Raw genomic sequence first — 21069 nt, forward strand, 5'->3', positions numbered from 1 at the left:
CTAACATGGATTATATTGAAATCAACATCTTCTTTATTCATTGCGCTGATAGATCAAGTTGATTATAAATCAAATCAATATTCCATCGAGTTGAGATTTTCCATTTGAATGTGATACGTACACAAATACCAAGTGAAACATATAATACGAAACTACACGAATAAATAAAGGGAGACAACTGTAGTAGGCTAATGGCAAGGAACGAAGAAAAACAACTTGCCCGATTAAATAGGTTTTATTTACAAAAAGACAAGGAGGGTAAGAACACAATAAATGAATTATTCTTATCCTATGATACTTAAGATACCTATCATGAAACAGAAATAATTGTCAAGTTTCATCATTGTTCCTTGAAAACGAGGAAAATAATCGTATCGAGTATGTAGCCTGCAACCTCGGGGTATCGCGGTACTTGTCATGTACGATAAACGGAACAAAATGCACTCACTAACCTTTATGTTTATTCGTGTTCTCTGTATCAGATATCATTCATGTTATCAAACAATGCATATTTTACTGATAAAAGTTCATTATTTACATTATTAGCCTCGAGTAAAAGCCGGGCCTCGCGCTCTGTTTTACAAGGGAGAGAACTCCATCGTATTGCGGTACAGAGAAAAGTTGTGTATGGAGGTCCGAATTGGACAAAAAGAGGACATAATTCTACCAACCACTTGGTATGATCATGCAGGACATCAGTGATTTGTCCAGACAAGTGCAAAGACAGCACAAGTAAAATTCTAAATGTGTTATCAGCAATAGGTATTCAATGCATACTTACCGAAAAGTAAGAGAAAAATATTTTTATAAGTCAACATCAAAATATCAGAAATGATATTTTAAGATTGTTTAAAAAAAATTGGGTGACAATAATTTGTCACAAAATGGAAAAATGTTAAAAGTCAACAATAAATGTATAAAAAGCGCTCCTAGTATGCCCAAAGTATGTATTTATCTTTTGATTACTAGTGAAGAACGTATTTCTAAGTTTGGCATTATGGCCCTTATGATCTCCCAATAGATTCTGGGCACAGAGCAGGAACAAATGTGAGGACTAGGTAACTTCCGTTACCTCATTAGTCGCCATGAATATGCAGATGATCTAGTTCAGGTCGATAGAGAAAGTTTACTTGGGGAACTGCGGGTTATATCGTTGGCCATTGATAGATGGGGGTAAGGCAACAGATGCCAGAAATATGTATCAACGGATTAATAACTCCTTACTTACAGCAGACGGAACATTCCGATGAAATTGAAATTGTTTACGAAGTGAGCACTTCCTGGTTACTGATTTGCATGAATAGACAGCCGCTAAGGGGCGTGTCCCGCGCGAACTATCGGAAATCACAAATGCCGCGATACGATGAATGCTGCGGTACCATGGGGTCCGAGTATATATTGTAAATCACACAACGCACACACCGTATCACCTGATGACTGAAACAAATCGCTATAATCGTCTCTTATTCTCAACCATTTCGGTGAATTACAATGCCGAGGTAGCATGGTACGCTATATTACCACAGTAGTGCACTTTACTGGGCGCACTTTTTCAGATCCAATTAGCGCTGTGGCTCGAACACGATTCGCCGGCTCATGCTCTATCACTGGACCACGAGCACTATAACATGTAATAAGTGCTCTTTTAACGGGTCATTCGCACCCCATCAACACGCATGCGTAATTACGTAAACAATAAATTGCACACGCTAGTGACGTCATGGTCCGCTCTCCCATTCATCTTGTCTTGAAACCACACCCGCCATTGTTTATGTGAACATGACCGACCAATCGGATTAACCGGATTAACGCATGAAAAGATAAGAATTTATGGCTAACCCATGCCCTAAGCAAGCTAATCTTAAGGACTGAAAAGGGGTTGTTGGATCGTAAATATGTAAAAGTGTCCCCAAGACCGAAAAGGGGTGTTGGATTGTAAAGCTTGAGTGAGTCATGGTAACGGTATCGCAAGACAGTGGTCGCGCCATAGCACATTAATGTTGAGCAGATGGTAGAGAAAACTGCTTTGTTGCCGTTAATTTATGATTGATTGTAATGCGCACGCTTACTGACCTATTAGCCTAAATATGTCATAGGCAAACTGTTGCATATTCTTTCAATCTCATTAAAATCAGATCTTAGTTCTTGCTACCTCTAAGCAAAGATCTGAGGACATCACATTATAGGTCACATCAGAACGACCTTTCATCCAACCAATCAGAGTGTCGCTTACCAGATCATGAAAGTGACAGTCGGAATGTGTTTTCTAATTATGCAACCTCAAAATATTTAACAGAGGGTATTCCGAACGACAGTTACGGGTTTTATGATTATATCCATACAATCCAGACCAACTATAAGCCATTCCAGAATGATCTTTTGATCAGTTTAAAAAGAACTGATCGAGAATACATCAGAATATGTTTCGAAGCGTAGTCGCCAGTTTGAAACTAGAGTTGTAAAGCTCGAGATAGCTGCCTTCTGATTGGCTAATATCGATTTCTTGTCAGTCATTTCATTGGTCGGTCAAAGTCCGCGGAAGGTCGTTCTGACCTGACCTGTGAAGGGATGTTCTTCAGATCTTTGTTTAGCGATAGCAAAAACTAAGATCTGATTTTAATGAGATTGATGTTCTTTGTTCAACATTTATGACACATCAAATAGGATTGAACGATGCTGATTTTCTTTACCGAGTTTGGTAAACAAAATACCTGTCATTAGCAAGGGCGGGCAACTCTATATTATCACGGTATCACTATTTTGTTGTGTGATACATGTAGAATATGTGGTTTACACCACTTCCTGTTTTGGATTATGCGTAATCATTATGCATACGACCAAGGTTGGGTCATGGGACTTCATCCAAACAAATGGGTTCTTTTCTAATCAATTTTGAATTGAGGTAGGGGTAATTCCACTTCAAGTACATTCCAGAAACAATCATAAAAAAGTTAACGTCTGTACTTACGAGTAGCTGTGACAAACCACAATGAGTCCTATATTCGAATGAGAGATGAAATATTGTGCTTAGATTTGCATAGCTAAAAGGTTGACAGGGGGTGTGGATTACGAGATTTACCGATACCGCAATAATATAAAGCCCGCAATAATATAGAGTCATACTATACTAATGTTAAACAAATAAAAACTAAAACTCATTTTTTTCACTTGCAGAATATCTTAAGAAGAATCCACCAAGACCCAAGTTAGTAAGCATAGCTTGGAATTTACCTTGAGGTGTTTGCATTTACTTGCAAAAACTGAAGCATCCACATCACTGCCATATTCTCAAAGCTTAAAAATCTTTATGTACCACCATACATGTACTACCAGTCCAAAACCATCACTTCCTGACCTTGACCAATGACCATAAAGTGCCAGTATGTCGACGGTTCTGAGTAGGGGTGTCATCGAAATCGAAATATTGATATATTGCTATTGGGAAGCACTTAAAGTCAATAAATCGATTGTTAAATCAGTTTTCAATCAATAGTATCGATTTCAGTTAGGAATATTGATAGTTTCGATTGTATTAAATACATCAATTAATTACATGCAATGCTGTACAATTTGTTTTTCTTTTGATCATGAGTGGTAGTAATTTACACATGAATTTTCTTTTTCTTAAATTATTAGGGTAAAAAAACACCAAATCAGTCATATCTCAAACTTTACTTTTTATTTGTTGTTATTGTTATCACATTCAAAGGAAACTTCAGTTCCAAGATTTAATTCAACTCTAAAATCCATCTAAAATGATACACTGAAAACTATCGATATTTATCGCAATAGTTGCTTTCAATATCAATAGTTATCGCAATAGTTTCTTTCAATATCAATAGTTATTGCAATAGTGATTTCAAGACCAATAGTCACCCCTAGTTCTGAGTGTTCTTAAATCATGCTCGTGATAATTTCTGAATGCGACATCACACCTTTAGTTCATGCACAATTCAATTCTCAAACCAAAACAATGGAGTTTCACATAGCTCTGCTCAGAATAACTGGTTTCGGTCATGTTTTTATTAGAGGCAAACTGAAAAGAAAGCTCTCACTTCATGTACCTCACTGTTGCAGGTGAAGCAGGATATCTATAATATAATTATGCAAAACAATATGCAAAGCACACCGAAAGGCTTGTTTTAAGCCTGTCTGTTCTTACTTCAGAATAAGAACATTTGTTTACAAACAAGAGAAATGTCGGTTACACTATCAGCGGTGTGGTCACTGGACGGTAACTTCTCTAACAAAATAAAGCGAGCAGAGCCAAGTCAGCTAAGGCTATTGTTTGCTTCAGAACAGTCAACATACTGGCCCTTTAATCAAGACAATACCTTTAAGATCCAACAATTGCCCAAGTCTCAGGGTTGTACAAATAATAGTGCAACAGTAACTTGCAATATATGATACAGCCATGTTTCACGATGAAGTCAAAGATTATCTTGACCGTTGATGGACATTGCACCAACAATAGATGTGGTAGGATTTGACAAGATACATGCAAGTATAAAGTTTCATGCCTGCAGAAAGGTAACCATGCTCAGAAACTGACAATGATATAACCATGTTTAACAAACAGCTAAATGCTAGCCTTGACCTTTGACTTAATTTTAAAACTTTTCCTCTCTCACTCTATGCATTCCTTTTTTCAATCCCTTGTGTGGAAGTGTCTTTGATCAAAGTTTCCAGCTTCAAAGCTTCATTTGCCCTGCCACCAATGCATCACCATGACGACCACACCAGTATCTAGGTTATGCACCAGGATCTCTTGCAGCATGCTGTCCTCGAACTGGTCCATAGACTGCCTCATCATTCTCTTTCTTTTTGCCTCCCTGTGGAGACTTCCTTTTTTTGAGAGAGAATATTTAGTCCTTTCTTATTCTCAAAACTTTTACAAACCTGTAGAGGTTATGAATTCTCTGATGAAATCCTCCTTGGGGCACTTATTGCATTTTCCTTGCTCAAGAAAATCTACATGACACAGTTGTAACCATTTTCCTTAATAAAAAATGTTACCACACAAAAAACTTTGTTTTTGTATGATATACGACCACCCTTATGGGGCCTCACCCTCCACGGCGTGTCATGCCAGGGGGAGCAACTCTCACCCAAATCACTTTCCATATGTCTGATGCTGACGAAATGTGGGAAGGTGGGTGGCTGTGCCCAAAGGAGGATTTCATCAGAGGTCCCCGACGAGGAAAGGCTGTGAAAGAGCAGGTAGCTCAATAGGAGCCGTCACATGGAAGGCGTGTGCGACCTTATGGTAAGAGTCCGGCAGCCGAATACTGCCCTTTGCCGGTGGAAGACAGTTAGCTCGGGATCGGCTGACATTGCGTGAATGTCGCCTACCCGTCTGCCGGACGTTACCGCCAAAAGGAACGCCGTCATCCAGCTCAACAGCTGAAGAGAGAGAGACGACAGATCCCGGAAGGAAGGACCGGACAGCCAATCAAGAATGATTGACAAGTCCCAAGGGGGACTGATCCGCCGGACAGGCGGTCGGATCCTGTAGCCAGTATTGTGTCTGCAACTCGTGCAGGAATACCAGCTCTTCTGAAGGCGATTCCTGACAGTGGCCAAGCCACCCACTGAATCCTGGGATTCGGGTGGAGTGCCCCGTTCTGGGATAGGAGGTACGGTCATAAAGGTAATAGAACAGGAGGCTGAGCCAGAAACCTGAGTATAACTGGAAACCAACTCTGCGCTGACCAAAGAGGTGCCAGGAGCACAAGGAGTCGCGCAGGCTGAGTGGCTAGCTGAGACAGGACCTTGGAAATCAGAGGTACTGGGGGGAATGCCCACAGAACTCTGTCCGTCCAATCTAGCTGGAAGGCGTCCGGTGCCACCAACCTCGGGTTGGGGACTCGGGAGCAGAACGTTGGTGTCTGGTGATTCACCCAAGACGCAAACAGATCCACCTGGAACGGCCTGTATAACAGGGAGATAATCCCAAATATCCCTGGGTCGAGCCTCCACTCGTGAGGAGCGAGGATCCCGCGAGACAGAGCGTCCGCACGGACGATGTCCACCCCCGTGAGATAAACAGGTAGCACCCTGATATCGTGAGAGTCGCACCATAGTAGGAACTGCCACGCCTCTTGGAGAAGCGACGGAAACACCGTTCTGCCCTGCTTCCGGTTGTAAGTCATCGCCATTTGGTTGTCCATCTCTAGACGAACCACTTGGCCACGAAGCAGATCCAGGAAGCGCTGGAACACCAACCTGACCTCTCTCAGTTCTAGCACATTGATATGCAGTTCGATCTCCTGCTGGGACCATAGTCCGGGGCAGTGTGATCGTTCAGAACGCCTCCCCAGCCGGAGAGTGACGCGTCTGTTTGAACTGCAAGAGACGGAACGGGAGTGTCGAGGGGGAGCCCCCGGGACAGATTCCCAACCTCGGTCCACCAATGAAGGTGTGTAATGAGCCACTGCGGAGTCTCGAGAACATTCTCGAGATCTTCCAAGTTCACTCAAAGTCGACGGAGCGCTTGTTGAATGGGTCTCATTCTCAAGCACGTCCGCCAAACCACATCCACTGTCGCCGCCGTGTTGCCCAGTACTGGAGCCATGTACGAGCAGTGTGTCTTGTGGACAGAAGCAACTGGGAAGTAACACTTCTGACCTTGACTATGCGATCTTGTGATAGAGATACAAGTCCGCTCACTGTGTTGAAGTTCGCCCCTAGGAAGACAAGATTCTGAGTAGGGCTTCACTTCTTGTGTAGCTATCTGACTCAGGGATTGCGATAGAGCTCTTAGTAACCTAGGTACGGATGGCAGAACTGATCTTTCGACCTGGCCACATGGGCAGGAATCAACATCAGCTTGGTAAACACCCTCGGGGCGATGGAGATCCCGAATGGTACAACCCTGAACTGATAACACCTCCCATCGAAAGAAAGACAGGCGTCTTTTAGGTCAATTGACGTTAGCCATTCTCCTGTCTCCACAGCAGAGTTCACTGAGCACAGTGTCTCCATCCTGTAGGATGGTACCTCTATAAGTTTGTTCAGCCTTCTCAGATTGAGAATAGGCCTGAACCCTCCGTCTTTTTTGGTGACTAGGAAATATGTCGAGTAGGAGCCCTCACTTTCCTATCCCGCGGAAACCGGTTCAATCGCAGCTTTCATAAGAAGTGCGTCGATCGCGGCATGTAGGAATTCCGCCTCCTCTCGGGTAGCAGGCACCGCAGTGTGCTTTATCCCGGAGAAGGGGGTCGGATGATGTTTCCACCGAGGCAAATGGCCATCCCTTAGAGTGGACAGGGTCCAGGGATTGGATGTAACTGTCTCCCATTCCTTCAGGAATAGAGCCAGTTGGCCGCCTACGGGGACATCCAGCTTGAGGCAGTGGACCCCGGCTGTCGGCAGTTCGTGAACTTGCGACTGTGGGTCCATCCGGCGCTTTTCAGGCGCTGATGGTTCCCGGCCCTGCGAAAAGGCTGCTGGCCTCGACCAGCTGCCTTGCCCCGGCCCCTGCCTCTCTTGCTCCTCCCGGCGCCCTTACCTGAAGGAAGCGTCTGCTTCCAAGCAGGCGTGGACTTCTGACCTGGTGTGTCAGCGTAGGAGTCAAGTGGAGAGGTCCGCTTTCACGGTTTAACGCTTGGTACCTCCAACAAGGCCTTAGAGTCCTTGATGGAAGCATACAATTGAGCGGCCTCTCGGACCACCTGCTGAGCCCCAGGGAAGAGGGTGGCACCCATCTTATAAGGCAAAGCAAGGAGGTCTTGGCGTGTGGAAGTCAAGTATTTAGATACCGACATCCACAGCCTGCGCATACCCATAACAGCGCACATCATCTGCGAGGCATAGCTATGAATAGCATCCCGCGCAAGATGACTGTGAACTTCTGTTAGTTGCGGCCGGCCCCTCCCCCGCTAACTCCCTCTGTACAGCCTACAGATAAGCGGAGTGTACGGACACACAGAGCTGTGGGCATGCATTACAATATTGCTCCTCGAAGCATATGTAAGCAGCCTTCAACTCCGCACCGCACGTGGGAAAGGGGGGCAACCGCCGGCCCTGCTTGACCTTAGTCAAGTTGGGGGTCAAAGACCCCCTCCAGGGTAACGGAAGTCCAAACGCATTCATCGACCACTGGTACCTCAGAGTCACTATCCTCTGCTAGTGGGTACGGCTTAATAAGTTTGGGCAGGCCGAACTTCCTGCGGGCACCCGACAACAGAGGGTTGATGACTTCATGCACCAGGGAGGATAGAACACAGAGCCACACCTGGGGCGCCTTGCTAGGAGCAAAAGCAGTCAGATCCGACTCGTGCATGGGCGCAGCCACCTGAGGCAGTACCTGGACAATCCTGTCCCGTACGTGCCTGAACGAGGAAACAAAGGAAAACGTCCCCGTGGTCTCTGAGTCCTCCCCCCTCACCCTCCTCCATCCACTCCTCCTCTCTTGATTCCACGCAGAAGTTAATCGACTCTTCCCCGAGAGATGAAGCAGACGAAATCGGAAGGGGACACCCGACCCGAAGGCCTGGGCCCTCGCATAACCGGGCTGCACCCACCTGGCTCTGGGCTAGGTAGCCACTAGTGGAAGCCTCGGCCTCGGAAGAGGCGTCTGGCTCCGCCAGGGAAAATTGTGTGTCGGTAGTGCACGGGCCAGCTCCTGCCACCCCTCCGCTGGGGAGGACCTCGAGCCGGAGCAAAAGCCCGGTCTCGCATCGTCCCCGAGACCAAGTGGCCTGCCTCGGCCAACGCCGGGCATATCACAAGGTCCCGAAGCCGCGTCTGCCGCCAACAACGGAGAGGGAGCGGAGGAGACAGTCTCGGCAACTTTTCAACTTGTTTTATCCTTTGTAGATGTGGGGGAGGGGGTGGGGGGATGATGGTCTTAACAGATCTGTTGTCTACCCCCGCCTTTAAGAGACCTTTAAAATGGAGCAAGTCGACTTGTCTATTCTTTTGGTCCCGGGGGGGTAAAAGCAATGCATATCGGACATGACCCATCATCATGCCCGTCCTCCGCCAGACATTTTAGGCAATGTTCATGCCGGTCTTGGGGAGGGATGTTCACTGAACAACCCGTACACAGTTTGAAGGTCAGTTTGATTTCTGAGTGGGGCGGGAAGGGAATTGAAGTGTATCAGTGCGATATAAAGATCGAAAAGATACATGCAAAAATTGTGAAACCAGAAGCAAAGGCATAATGTAGAATGCGATTTGTAATGCGATACTAATAGCCAATGTCGTAGTTTAATTATAACACCAAAGGGGCGTGTTACACGCTAAGGTGTATAACCTGTAGAAAAGGTAAGTGTAGTTATAAATTAACGCACCACCTTGGGTTTATGTAAAGGAAAAAACTGTAGTCCAATGCTGTATGATATAACAAAACCCCAAGCCAATTCAAATGTACCGTACACGTGGCGTATAATTACAACTCTTTAACTTTACAATGCGAGGTATTACTCCTTTGCAATGAAAGAAAAGTACCATACATACAGTTTGGTCAGCCATGGTCTTTTACGCTTTTTGTCTCTTGTAAAAACAGCACATCAGTCTTATACAGATGACATAAGGAAAGTGATTTGGGTGAGAGTTGCTCCCCCTAGCGTGACGTGCCGTGGAAGGTGAGGCCCCGTAAGGGTGATCGTATATCATACAAAAAAGAAGTTTTTTGTGTGGTAACATTTTTTATTAGGGAAAATGGTTACAACAACGTCATGTAGATTTTCTTGAGCAAGGAAAATGCAATAAGTGCCCCAAGGGAGGACTTAATCTGAAAGAGAATGGGAGTTTGGGGGCACTTATTGCATATAGATATGGGTAAGGATCAAGCCAAACGTCCAGCCTGCATGAAGTGCTGCCACATATTTTCGCCAGTGGATCCTCATAAATTATGCTGCAGTTGTCGTGGAGTCTGTCAACCGGGTTTACAGTGTTCGGAATGCTCTCATTTGTCACAAGTGGCATTTACAGACTATCTTAAAAATGCCAGAAGAGAGGGATTGATCGCCAATCTAAATCCAAGGATTTCTACAGATTGACATTGTCACCTCGACCGATCACGTTCATCAAATTCAGACTCACAGCGTTATCCCTACCGACAGTCATCTCGACACTTTGGTTACGATAGAGATGTCGACTGCGATCGACATCGATCTCCGTCTAAGGCCCCAAAATTATTCTTTTTAGCAATATGGCTACTAGCATTTTTTCCAGGTAGCCAGTGGTAAAATCAAGAAGTCAAGCCATTATTGTAAGTAGCCAAAAGCATTTGGAATTATCTTTTATCAAATAACTATCATAAAATGTACAAGTCATAGCACTAGTCTTGAAATTGTATATTAGTAGAAACTGTACTTGATTTGTGTTATTTGTGACAATGATGCAATTTATGCTACTAGATTATTTAGGTATATCCCTGCTTATCCAATGAGCATTGCCAACTGAAATAAATGATAAAAATAAATTACATTAATATTTCTGTTCATTGCCAACTTTAAGAGGACTTATATGGATGTACAATTATTAGCAGACATGTTTTCCACAATCAGCTGTTATTTACTTTTGTGTCTACAAATGTGAAGCAATTGAATTAGAGAATAATAGAGAGCAATAGAGACGCACACAGACCAGCGATCACCAGACAAGTCGCACCCTCCATTTGTGACACTTCCCTCCTTACCTCAAGTGTCAACCCGGTTATTAGTACGGCTCCTCCTATATCGAATCCTCTATCGACTTCACTGGATCAAAGTAATTTATCTGAACCAATCGGATCTCTTCTTCAATCCCTTTCAACTCACCAAACAGTCAAGGACAGATACAGGACTCGCTACTACTACCACGTCAGAAACGGAGATAAGGGATAGAGATAATAATACATCTACTCCGTCTGATGCTACTCCTGAAAGTCAGACTTCACCTCCGTCATCTATGGGCAGTTTCGCCCAAATCGACCTGTCCCTAATCATCACCTTGATCGCGGACACCCTCCATCTACTGCGTAGTACTTCAAATCAGGTTTCGTGATGACATCTAACCAGTCTTCACCTGTTACCTTACCACCAGTGGCTATGATGTTGGACTTAACTAAGAAGTTAGATCAGGCATTTTGGGCCTTCCGCAGACAGAAAGACAAGTTTTCAAAGCCGAGATTCAATATAGCTGATACAGGAACTCATTGGATGACTAATCTAGTCGCGACTCCAGAATTAGATGGGAACTTCTCATCTTTTGCCCCGAAGCGCACATCGGTTACATCTGTTGTAGATTGTAAGGAGTTAGCTCATTTGGATCTTACTATTAGGTGGACCCTACCATTACTATCCACTATTCTGTCAGGCATAGAAGCGATAGGCCTGTCAGTTCATCACGCTAAGACTTCAGACGAAGCTTATATCAGAGGGACCGTCAACTTGATCCAGAGCAAGTTCCAGGATGTGATGGAGCTAATTACTCACCAGATGGGAACACTTACTGCCATGAGACGTCAGGGACTACTTAACTGCTGTCTGTGGGAAGAAGACCACAAAGTTACACTCTATCAGATGCCTTGGTCATCTTCCCAATCCATGAGGTTGCACAAGAAGTTACTAAAGAAACGCATCTCCAGGTGTCATTTGATCTCTTACCACTACAGGACCAACAGAGGCAGGACAGGAGATGGCCCCAATTTAACCCATCTCATTAAGATCTTCGCAACGTTGTGCGCTGTAAGACAGGGTTTTTTCCTGGCAGAGGACATGGTAGAGGCCGAGGCTACAAAGGCTCTCTACAGAGAACTGTCTCCTTCACCGCCACAAAGTACTTCAGAGACTCGCCTTAGCAGGCCAAGCTCTCCAACACATGTCTCCTTCCATCCCCGGGACGACTGGGAACTTCCGCCCCCCAGTCGTATCCGTTATCTTCACTCCTGTAGGCAGAAGACTAAGTCATTTTGCAGCCAACTGAAACATCCTGGAGGACCCCTTCGTGTCCCAGATCCTCACAGAGGGATACTGGCGGCCACTGATGGGAGTCCCGCCAACGACAACCAGTCTGATCCAGAGGGCATACCCGTCACACTTCCTCGCCCCATCATTCCACAAGGGGCCTACATGGTCAGCCTGGATCTACTCCATCAGCTTGGCAGGCTAATCAACATAGAAAAGTTGGAAACAACACCCACTCGACAACTGCAGTTCATCGGAGCACTTTTCAACACCGATCTCAGGAAGATGTTTGTCCGTCGTGACAGATGAACAAAGATACAACGGCACATACAACAAAACTCAAAGCAATCCTGTTTGATGGGACTGATAATTATCTTCAACCATATTCTTGATGTCATTAATAAAAAAAAGATTTCCTTTGTTAATGTTTCTGTCCACGTATCTCCCTCTCAAATAGTAAACTGTAGTTCATGTTTTAGAAAGAGAACCTTGAGCTTTCATAGCTTAGGAGTACCTTCATGATGAAAATTTCTAAATAAAAATCATTTTCTAAATACAATTAGTAAATCATAATAATTTTATAGTTCATTTTTGTAAATATTGCCCATATGCATCCTGAATGATAGTGATTTTATACTGTACTTGAATCAGACATGGATATGGAGGAACAGAAGCATATTTTATAAATCATTCTTTTGTTTTTGATTCAAGAAAGTTTTCTTTTTTTGATGAAAGCACTTATTACTGCTAAAAATTAATCCAAAGAAAAGTTTATGCAATATCAGATTGCCCACCTGTTTCCACAGTGATGTGCTCAACAAAAGTGTGTGGTTTCATTTACTCAAAGGTTAGGACTATTTTATGTCACTATATATAAGGAGCTTAGTATGTACCTTTTCTGTTAGGGGTACGGGAGTGCATGATGTGAATATGTGGTTTATTAACCCTTACACTTAGATAATAATTTGGTTGTTTCTGCATGTTATCATTGCTGAAGTAATTTTGAGAAAATTTGAGAAACATTGCAACTAACTTCAGTCCAAAACAAGCAAGATGTGTTAAATGTGTTTTAAAATTTATTAAATTATTTCTTGTTACCATGTTACCTGCGATACACATATTTTTGCTTTGGGCTGGATTTAAAACCTTGAAAAAAAATGTTTTTTATTACCTCACATGACTGAAAGTCAAGTGAGCTTATGTCATGACCTGTACTGGTATGTCTGTATGACAATTGATTGCTGCAAATGCTGTATAAATGCATGATTGAATTGTAAGTGACAATGATCAATGAAAACATGCTATTTGACCTGTAAGTGATCACAAATATAAGTATCAATTGTCTATTTGTAGCGCATTAAATATGTCATGACCTGTACCGGTATGTCTGTATGACAATTGATTGCTGCAAATGCTGTATAAATGCATGATTGAATTGTAAGTGACAATGATCAATGAAAACATGCTATTTGACCTGTAAGTGATCACAAATATAAGTATCAATTGTCTATTTGTAGCGCATTAAAATTTTTCGTTATGAAATAAGATTTTCCAAATTCAAATCATGGTGAAAAAAGAGGTTCTTTGACACAAACTTCTTTACCAATCCATACCAATTCCCAACACTAGACATGCTAGAATTTGCAGTTCTAGTTTAGGTGAGCTACAGATTCTTATGGCTCTCTATTACCGGTACGTACAGTGAGTGCCAAGACAAGCTGTAAAAGGTCATTATGATTTTGTGTGTATACAGGAATTGTCATGTTTACTTTGTTTAGTGCACACTCAATACAGCAGCAGATATCCAGAAATGGCTGCCATCTATCAAGAAAGAAATAGAATTTTGTGTAAAGGTAATATAAAGTTGACCTGTGTTTCAGTAGAAAAACACAATATTTTGCTCAGATATTGAGACTAGTGTCCATGAAAGGCCATAAGGAACTAAATGATGGGGCAAAGAAATCCACCTGACCTCTACTCTGTTCAAGAGTAATAGCTTGACTTGTAACAAGATGTCTCTGAAATTACATTCAACAAAGTTGATGATTCTCCCACTTATGATAAATTATGCCTTTCATTTGCTTCTGTCATTACAGTTTCAATGGGAATTTATGTTTTATCTGAACACCTGAGTCATGTGAACTCTTTCAGTAATTCTGTCACACCTCTCTGATTTTACACCAGAAAATGTGTCATCTTATTTATAATTAGACATGTGGTGATTTCAGACTAGAACATGTATGCTACCTATGCTTGTCATAAGAGGCAACTAAATGGATTAGGTCTTCAGACTCGGATACTTGATTGATTGTGTGTCACCATACCTAAATTTGAAAGACATAATTCATAATATCAATCTTTGTTTTTACTTGCCCAGACCTGATTTTTTACAGGCTGCTGTTTGTAAATAAACTGTGTGTATGAATGGTATGATTTCAGCAAAGTATGGTAACATGCTACCCAGAGGAAACTGTGCAGGAGTTCTTAAGTCGTGTGGATAAACTCAAGGGTGAATATAGAGCTTTTATCCGACGTCTGCGGGAGGTAAACCCAAATCTACAAGCCACTCCATGGACTGACCGCCCATATGCTGGCCAGAAGAGAGGTGCAGTCCGACTGTCTGATGGTATGTCATCACAATCAGGGGAGATAATCAGGGGAACACATCAGCTTTCTAGCATGATGGTCATCACTATCAGGGGAGATAATCAGGGCAACACATCGGCTTGCAAGAATGCAAGCATGCAGGCTTGCGTTCAATAGGCCGAGGCGCTTTCTGAGGGCTTACTTAGTGCTCTCCGCGGGCGCTCGGGTGTAATCGAATGATCTGGCAACTGCCGCCAGCAGAGGGCGCGGTTTTCAAAATGGTGTTGCAGACTGATTTTAGCAATATTGTTGAACATTGTTTATGTGAAGTATTATAGTTTAGAATAAAGATATGATAAACTTTCCATTAGTTAGACGGTCACCGATCAGACAACAAAACTCTATTTTATGGCATTATCGTGATATACGTCGACCCAACTCGTGTAATACTACCGACTTATTTAACATTGGAAAATCAAAATATAGACTAGATTGTCAGTGACACTTGACAATGAATGACATTTCTCAGTTCGCTGTACAAGTCACTAATTAGTGGTAGATGGGCTCGTCGGGGATCAGATATCAGCTCGCTATATCCGTTAGTTCGCTGTAGAGAGTTCGTTATGTACGTAAATTTTATATGATAATATATAGGAGGTAAATCGTGGATTTTGTTGCATCCGTTTGTTCGCTCTATCCGACTTCTTGTTCTGCATTGACAGTCGTTAGTCTGTTAAAGTATGTGAGTTGCGATAGTCTTAGCCCTACGATAATTTTGTGAATTCTAAAGGTGGACCGTTGTATGGTATTAAATTCATACGTTTCAACTTTTGACTTGTTTAAAGTATTATTCTGTTAAACTCAATTGGATTATGCCGTGGATCGTGTAGGTGTCGGCCTATTCATACTCAACAGTATAATTCTAAAAACGTTATAAATGGCAAGTAATAGATAAAATACTAAACTCGCCCCCGGGTAAAACCAATTTTATGAAACTCGTGAATAGTTGTTGTATCTGACTCGCTTTTGCTCATCAGATACAACTATTCACTCGTTTCATAAAATTGGTATTACACGGGAGCACGTTTAGTCTTCTATATGTATGTCATCCGGGCGGCATTGTTATCGTCTTTCAAATTTTATTCTGACACTAGAAATGACGTCATAGCTGAAGACTGTTGACGTCATTTGACAATTGTGGTTTTCTAACACGGCGGTCGTGATCAGTGCATTTCTCTAAAGGAAAGCTCAGATGGATTAAGAAATAATAGGTAACAAAGAAGTTATTACACTCGCATGTTTGTCATACTGATTTAACGAAACTCGTCTAAGAATAAATGTATTACCCTCGCTCTCGACTGGGAAAAATAATATTTCCTGGGGTGTGTTTTTTAGTCAACACTAGGGGATTCCAGGTTATGTTTATTGACCAAAAGTAATCTATGCATGCATATTGTATGATTCAACTAAATGGATCGGTGACTTGTGTTTCATTGTAACCCGACGGCCATTCGTCACCACTTGCCCCTTTCAGTAACCTAACTGCTTGTCCCCGAATAACACAAGTTGGTCAAGAGTGCCCCGAAGGCATGGGCTGTTGTCAAAATCAACCACTGGTAAAGTTGTCAGGGCCAAAATCGATTATTTACAGGCCACCCTGATATATAAATAACAATTCGCAATGTTTTAGATTTATTTAAGAGAAGATAGACACCTATGAAAATATCTCAATTTACGTTTCCAGTTTTGACAAATGAAGGTTTATATCGCATAATAATACATGTCAAATGTTTACAAAAGAAATCATATGAGTGTTATTGGGACAAAACTGCAACTTCATACCAAATTTTATTATCCATGTATCTTGTTCACAAACAGACGCATGAAAAGGATTTTTTCTGTACTGAAATTAACATGGGTTGCAAGGGAAAATACTCCATGCTATGAGGGGCTTCAAAATGCAGCTAAAACAATTGGAATGTCCTGGTTTTAACAAGTAAAAAGTCTTCCAATAAATGTATTTACTTATGTGGTGGTATCAAACTTCACCACTGTGTGTGTGTCTACATTTTCGACATGGAACAACTTGTTAATGTTCACAGGCCCCACATTTGTCCAAGTCCGCCATCTTTGTCCCTCGGCGTGCCTCCTCCTCAGTATGCACGAATGCGCTAGAAAGCGCTCTCAGCGTGCGTTCTGTTCATTAGGAAATATTCGGAGGTGCTCGCTGGCGCCTCGGCACCAAATGGCTTATTGAATGCACCTCAGGTCATCACAATCAGGGGGGATAATCAGGGAGACACTGCAGCATGCTGGCAGGTCATCACAATCGAGGGATATATTTAGGGAATACATCAATATACTGGCAGGTCATCACAATCGAGGAATATATTTAGGGAATACATCAATATACTGGCAGGTCATCACAATCAGGGGGGATAATCAGGGAGACACTGCAGCATGCTGGCAGGTCATCACAATCGAGGGATATATTTAGGGAATACATCAATATACTGGCAGGTCATCACAATCGAGGAATATATTTAGGGAATACATCAATATACTGGCAGGTCATCACAATCAGGGGGGATAATCAGGGAGACACTGCAGCATGCTGGCAGGTCATCACAATCGAGGGATATATTTAGGGAATACATCAATATACTGGCAGGTCATCACAATCGAGGGATATATTTAGGGAATACATCAATATACTGGCAGGTCATCACAATCGAGGAATATATTTAGGGAATACATCAATATACTGGCAGGTCATCACAATCGAGGAATATATTTAGGGAATACATCAATATACTGGCAGGTCATCACAATCGAGGAATATATTTAGGGAATACATCAATATACTGGCAGGTCATCACAATCGAGGAATATATTTAGGGAATACATCAATATACTGGCAGGTCATCACAATCGAGGAATATATTTAGGGAATACATCAATATACTGGCAGGTCATCACAATCGAGGAATATATTTAGGGAATACATCAATATACTGGCAGGTCATCACAATCGAGGGATATATTTAGGGAATACATCAATATACTGGCAGGTCATCACAATCGAGGGATATATTTAGGGAATACATCAGTATACTGGCAGGTCATCACAATCGAGGGATATATTTAGGGAATACATCAATATACTGGCAGGTCATCACAATCGAGGGATATATTTAGGGAATACATCAATATACTGGCAGGTCATCACAATCGAGGGATATATTTAGGGAATACATCAATATACTGGCAGGTCATCACAATCGAGGGATATATTTAGGGAATGCATGAAATGGCGACCTTACATGAATGAAAGTTTGCTTGCTTATCTAAGAGATACTTATACTGTAACGGACCTTGATCCATGTTGTTTTACTTAGTTCATGGTGTCTGCAATGAGGACACATTTTCTCAGAAACTACTGAAGATACATGAATGAAACTTTGCAAGCTTACCTAAGAGAATCTATACTTATCAAGACTAAGTTTGAAAAATGGTGCCATTTTGTGTGTATTAATTTCAAATTTTTATCAGATTTTCTCTTGACATAAAGCAAACCTACTGTCTATCTCTTCATAGGTTTTAAAGGCCTCTTTTTTTTCATAGTTAACATTAACTTCCATATTATTCACTCTTCCATATTATATGAACAAAAACAATTCTAATGTGCCCCATGTTAGGGAAGGGGGCACAGGTGGCCCAGTCGTCTAAGGCATCGCAATTCACTGTACAGAGTTGTGTCCCTTGTTCATGCGAGAAAGCTATGATCATTGGGTCGAATCCCAGGTCACCGCGATTATGTTTCTAGGTTTGTCATTACCATACCCATGCTCATGGGTTTCACCGAAGTGAAGTCTAAGACCTGCATCACTTTGAGCTTTCCTCCTACATTAAGTGGCCCGTGAAGATCCGGGGTAGAAAAGGTATTCAGCAACCCATGCTTGCCATAAAAGGCGACTATGCTTTTCGTAAGAGGCGACGAACGAGATTGGGTGGGCAGGCTGGCTGACTTTGTTGATGCATGTCATCGATCCGGATTGCGTGGATTGATGCTCATGATATGGATCACTGGATTGTCTGGTCCAGACTCAATTATTTACAGACTGCCATCATATAGCTGAAATATTGCTGAATGCGTCGTAAAATAACAACCAACCAACCTACATTAAGCTGACTTGTCGTGATATAACTGGAATACTGTTCAAAGCAGTGTTAAACCCAACTCACTCACTCACACACACTCACTCACCAAAGCACCCACCAACCCACCAACCCACTCACTAACTCATGGCGGGAGAAAGTGATAATGTTATTTACTTGTTTTAGAACATATTTCTCCAATGTAAGCTTCATTTGTTGAAATAATTTCAAATATTACATTTGGGTTTAGGCCGTGTTTGGTATATACTTATTCTGCCAGTAAACAAGCGCATTAGTGTGATGCTTTGATGAGACAAATTTACAGGCATCCTCATTATGGTTCAAAAAGTTATTCTTATGAAAATCAGTATTTGAAAATTGTCTTGAGAAAAGATTCGAGAAAACTGCTTTCAATGAAATATCTTCCTCTGCAGTGATGCTGCAAAAGCAAATTCAGGTTCTAACATAGATTTAATAACACTGGCAGACCATATGCAGGGTCTAACATAGATTTAATAACACTGGCAGACCATATGCAGGGTCTAACATAGATTTAATAACACTGGCAGACCATATGCAGGGTCTAACAGATTTAATAACACTGGCAGACCATATGCAGGTTCTAACATAGATTTAATAACACTGGCAGACCATATGCAGGGTCTAACATAGATTTAATAACACTGGCAGATCATATGCAGGGTCTAACATAGATTTAATAACACTGGCAGACCATATGCTGGTTCTAACATAGATTTAATAACACTGGCAGACCATATGCAGGGTCTAACATATATTTAATAACACTGGCAGACCATATGCTGGTTCTAACATAGATTTAATAACACTGGCAGACCATATGCAGGGTCTTACATAGATTTAATAACACTGGCAGACCATATGCAGGGTCTCATGATGGAAGATACTGGAATAACGTGAACATGTTTCTGGATCATGTGTCTTGTCTACCTCATTGTTTAATGTCTGTAACAGAGTCATCTGATGGAGTGGCTGCTGATGCTGGTACTGCAAGTAAAAGGTCTGCCTTCCAGCCACTCACAACCCCTATCTTAGACGGTGACGACAGCTTCAGACAGGAGTATGGCCATGTGGAGAGTCCACAGATTATCTACAGCGTGAATACGGACCTACATGACCAGCCACTTGTTTTTTGCAAGGCAGGTCAAAGGTATGGAGGGAACGAGAATGGCTTGGTACAGTGTCCCCATGGAGGGGAAGGTGATGTGGGAACATGTGAAACAGCTGATGCAACTTCCCTGGGCCAGCTGGGGCTGGAGGACTCTTGGCAGTGTAACCAGGCAAGACGTGATGGTGAAGAGACCAAATGCAGTGTCCACAATTCAGTGGTTGCTACATGCAACAATGTCCAGGCAGCAAATGTCACACCAGGCAGCATTCCGTCTCTCAATCTGCCCTATTCAGACAGTGAGGACAGCAGTGACTAGGCATAAGCTGAAACTGAATACAAGAACCACCCATATCAGTTCACCACCATATTCATAGCACATGAAAACATCTTTTCCAGCAAGACATTCATTCTGATTCATAGTAAAGTCCTATATTTGAACTATATCAAGGGCTTGCTCATAGTGAGATGGAGATTGTGACATCACTTCCTCAAGGAAGATTTGGTGGTGTATGGGTCCAGGGAATGTATATCAAAATGGATTCAAGATATAAATACCCTGGATACCTAAGGATTGGTTTTCTATGTACCAGGTAATTTGATTTTCGACCAGGAATAACCCTCTTGACCTTGGTCATGACAGCAGATGTGTATGTATTTATGGCCTTTTTGAAACCATAGGAGCAGTTTTGTGGATACTTAGGAATGATGATCATGCCATTTGTGTACAAATGGTCTCTACCAGAGCCATGAGCCTATTAATTAAATAATCTCATTTGATTGACTGAATATGAAACAGGGCAAATGTACAAGCATACGTGAGCAAAAGACATAACAGGCTCTGAAGGGACTTGAAATATGAGAATATCTGTTTTTCAGCAACTGCTTGATAAACAACTTCCTTAAAAAGACTTAAAAAAACCTGAAAATATCTTTGATCTTCTGCTGTCATGTTGTCTGTATTATAATCTATTAGCTTTTTCTACTGTTTTTCAAAAAACAGGGGATGGGTTTGTTGGAAAGGATTTGTTTCTGATGGCAAGGGGGCTCAAACTGTGAATGGATGAGTTCAAGGGTGATGGATGAAAAGTACACATCTACAAAAGGGAGGTAATCCCCCCTGGCATTTCCCTTTTCAATGTATAATGTATTAAACACATATTAATCAAACAGCAGAATATGAATTATTGGATAGACATTTCTTAAAAGTTGATGGATAACAAAGGTGTCAAAAATGTTTTATGAAATGTACAATAAAGAAGTTGTTACTCCATAAAACGT

General features: G+C 42.1%; 1 protein-coding gene across 1 annotated transcript; it reads left to right on the forward strand.

Moving 5' to 3' along the window:
- The first annotated feature begins 181 nt into the window (after positions 1-181).
- On the forward strand, positions 182-21069 carry LOC139479766 (uncharacterized). Its single transcript, XM_071262623.1, has 5 exons — positions 182-258; positions 3175-3209; positions 13676-13750; positions 14337-14523; positions 19635-21069. Exons 1-5 carry the CDS (start codon positions 192-194, stop codon positions 20105-20107), a joined length of 837 nt encoding a protein of 278 aa, XP_071118724.1. The 5' UTR covers positions 182-191; the 3' UTR covers positions 20108-21069.

Source organism: Haliotis cracherodii, unplaced genomic scaffold (assembly GCF_022045235.1).
Source record: "Haliotis cracherodii isolate W230 unplaced genomic scaffold, xgHalCrac1.p SCAF_4, whole genome shotgun sequence".
Lineage (NCBI taxonomy): Eukaryota > Metazoa > Mollusca > Gastropoda > Lepetellida > Haliotidae > Haliotis > Haliotis cracherodii.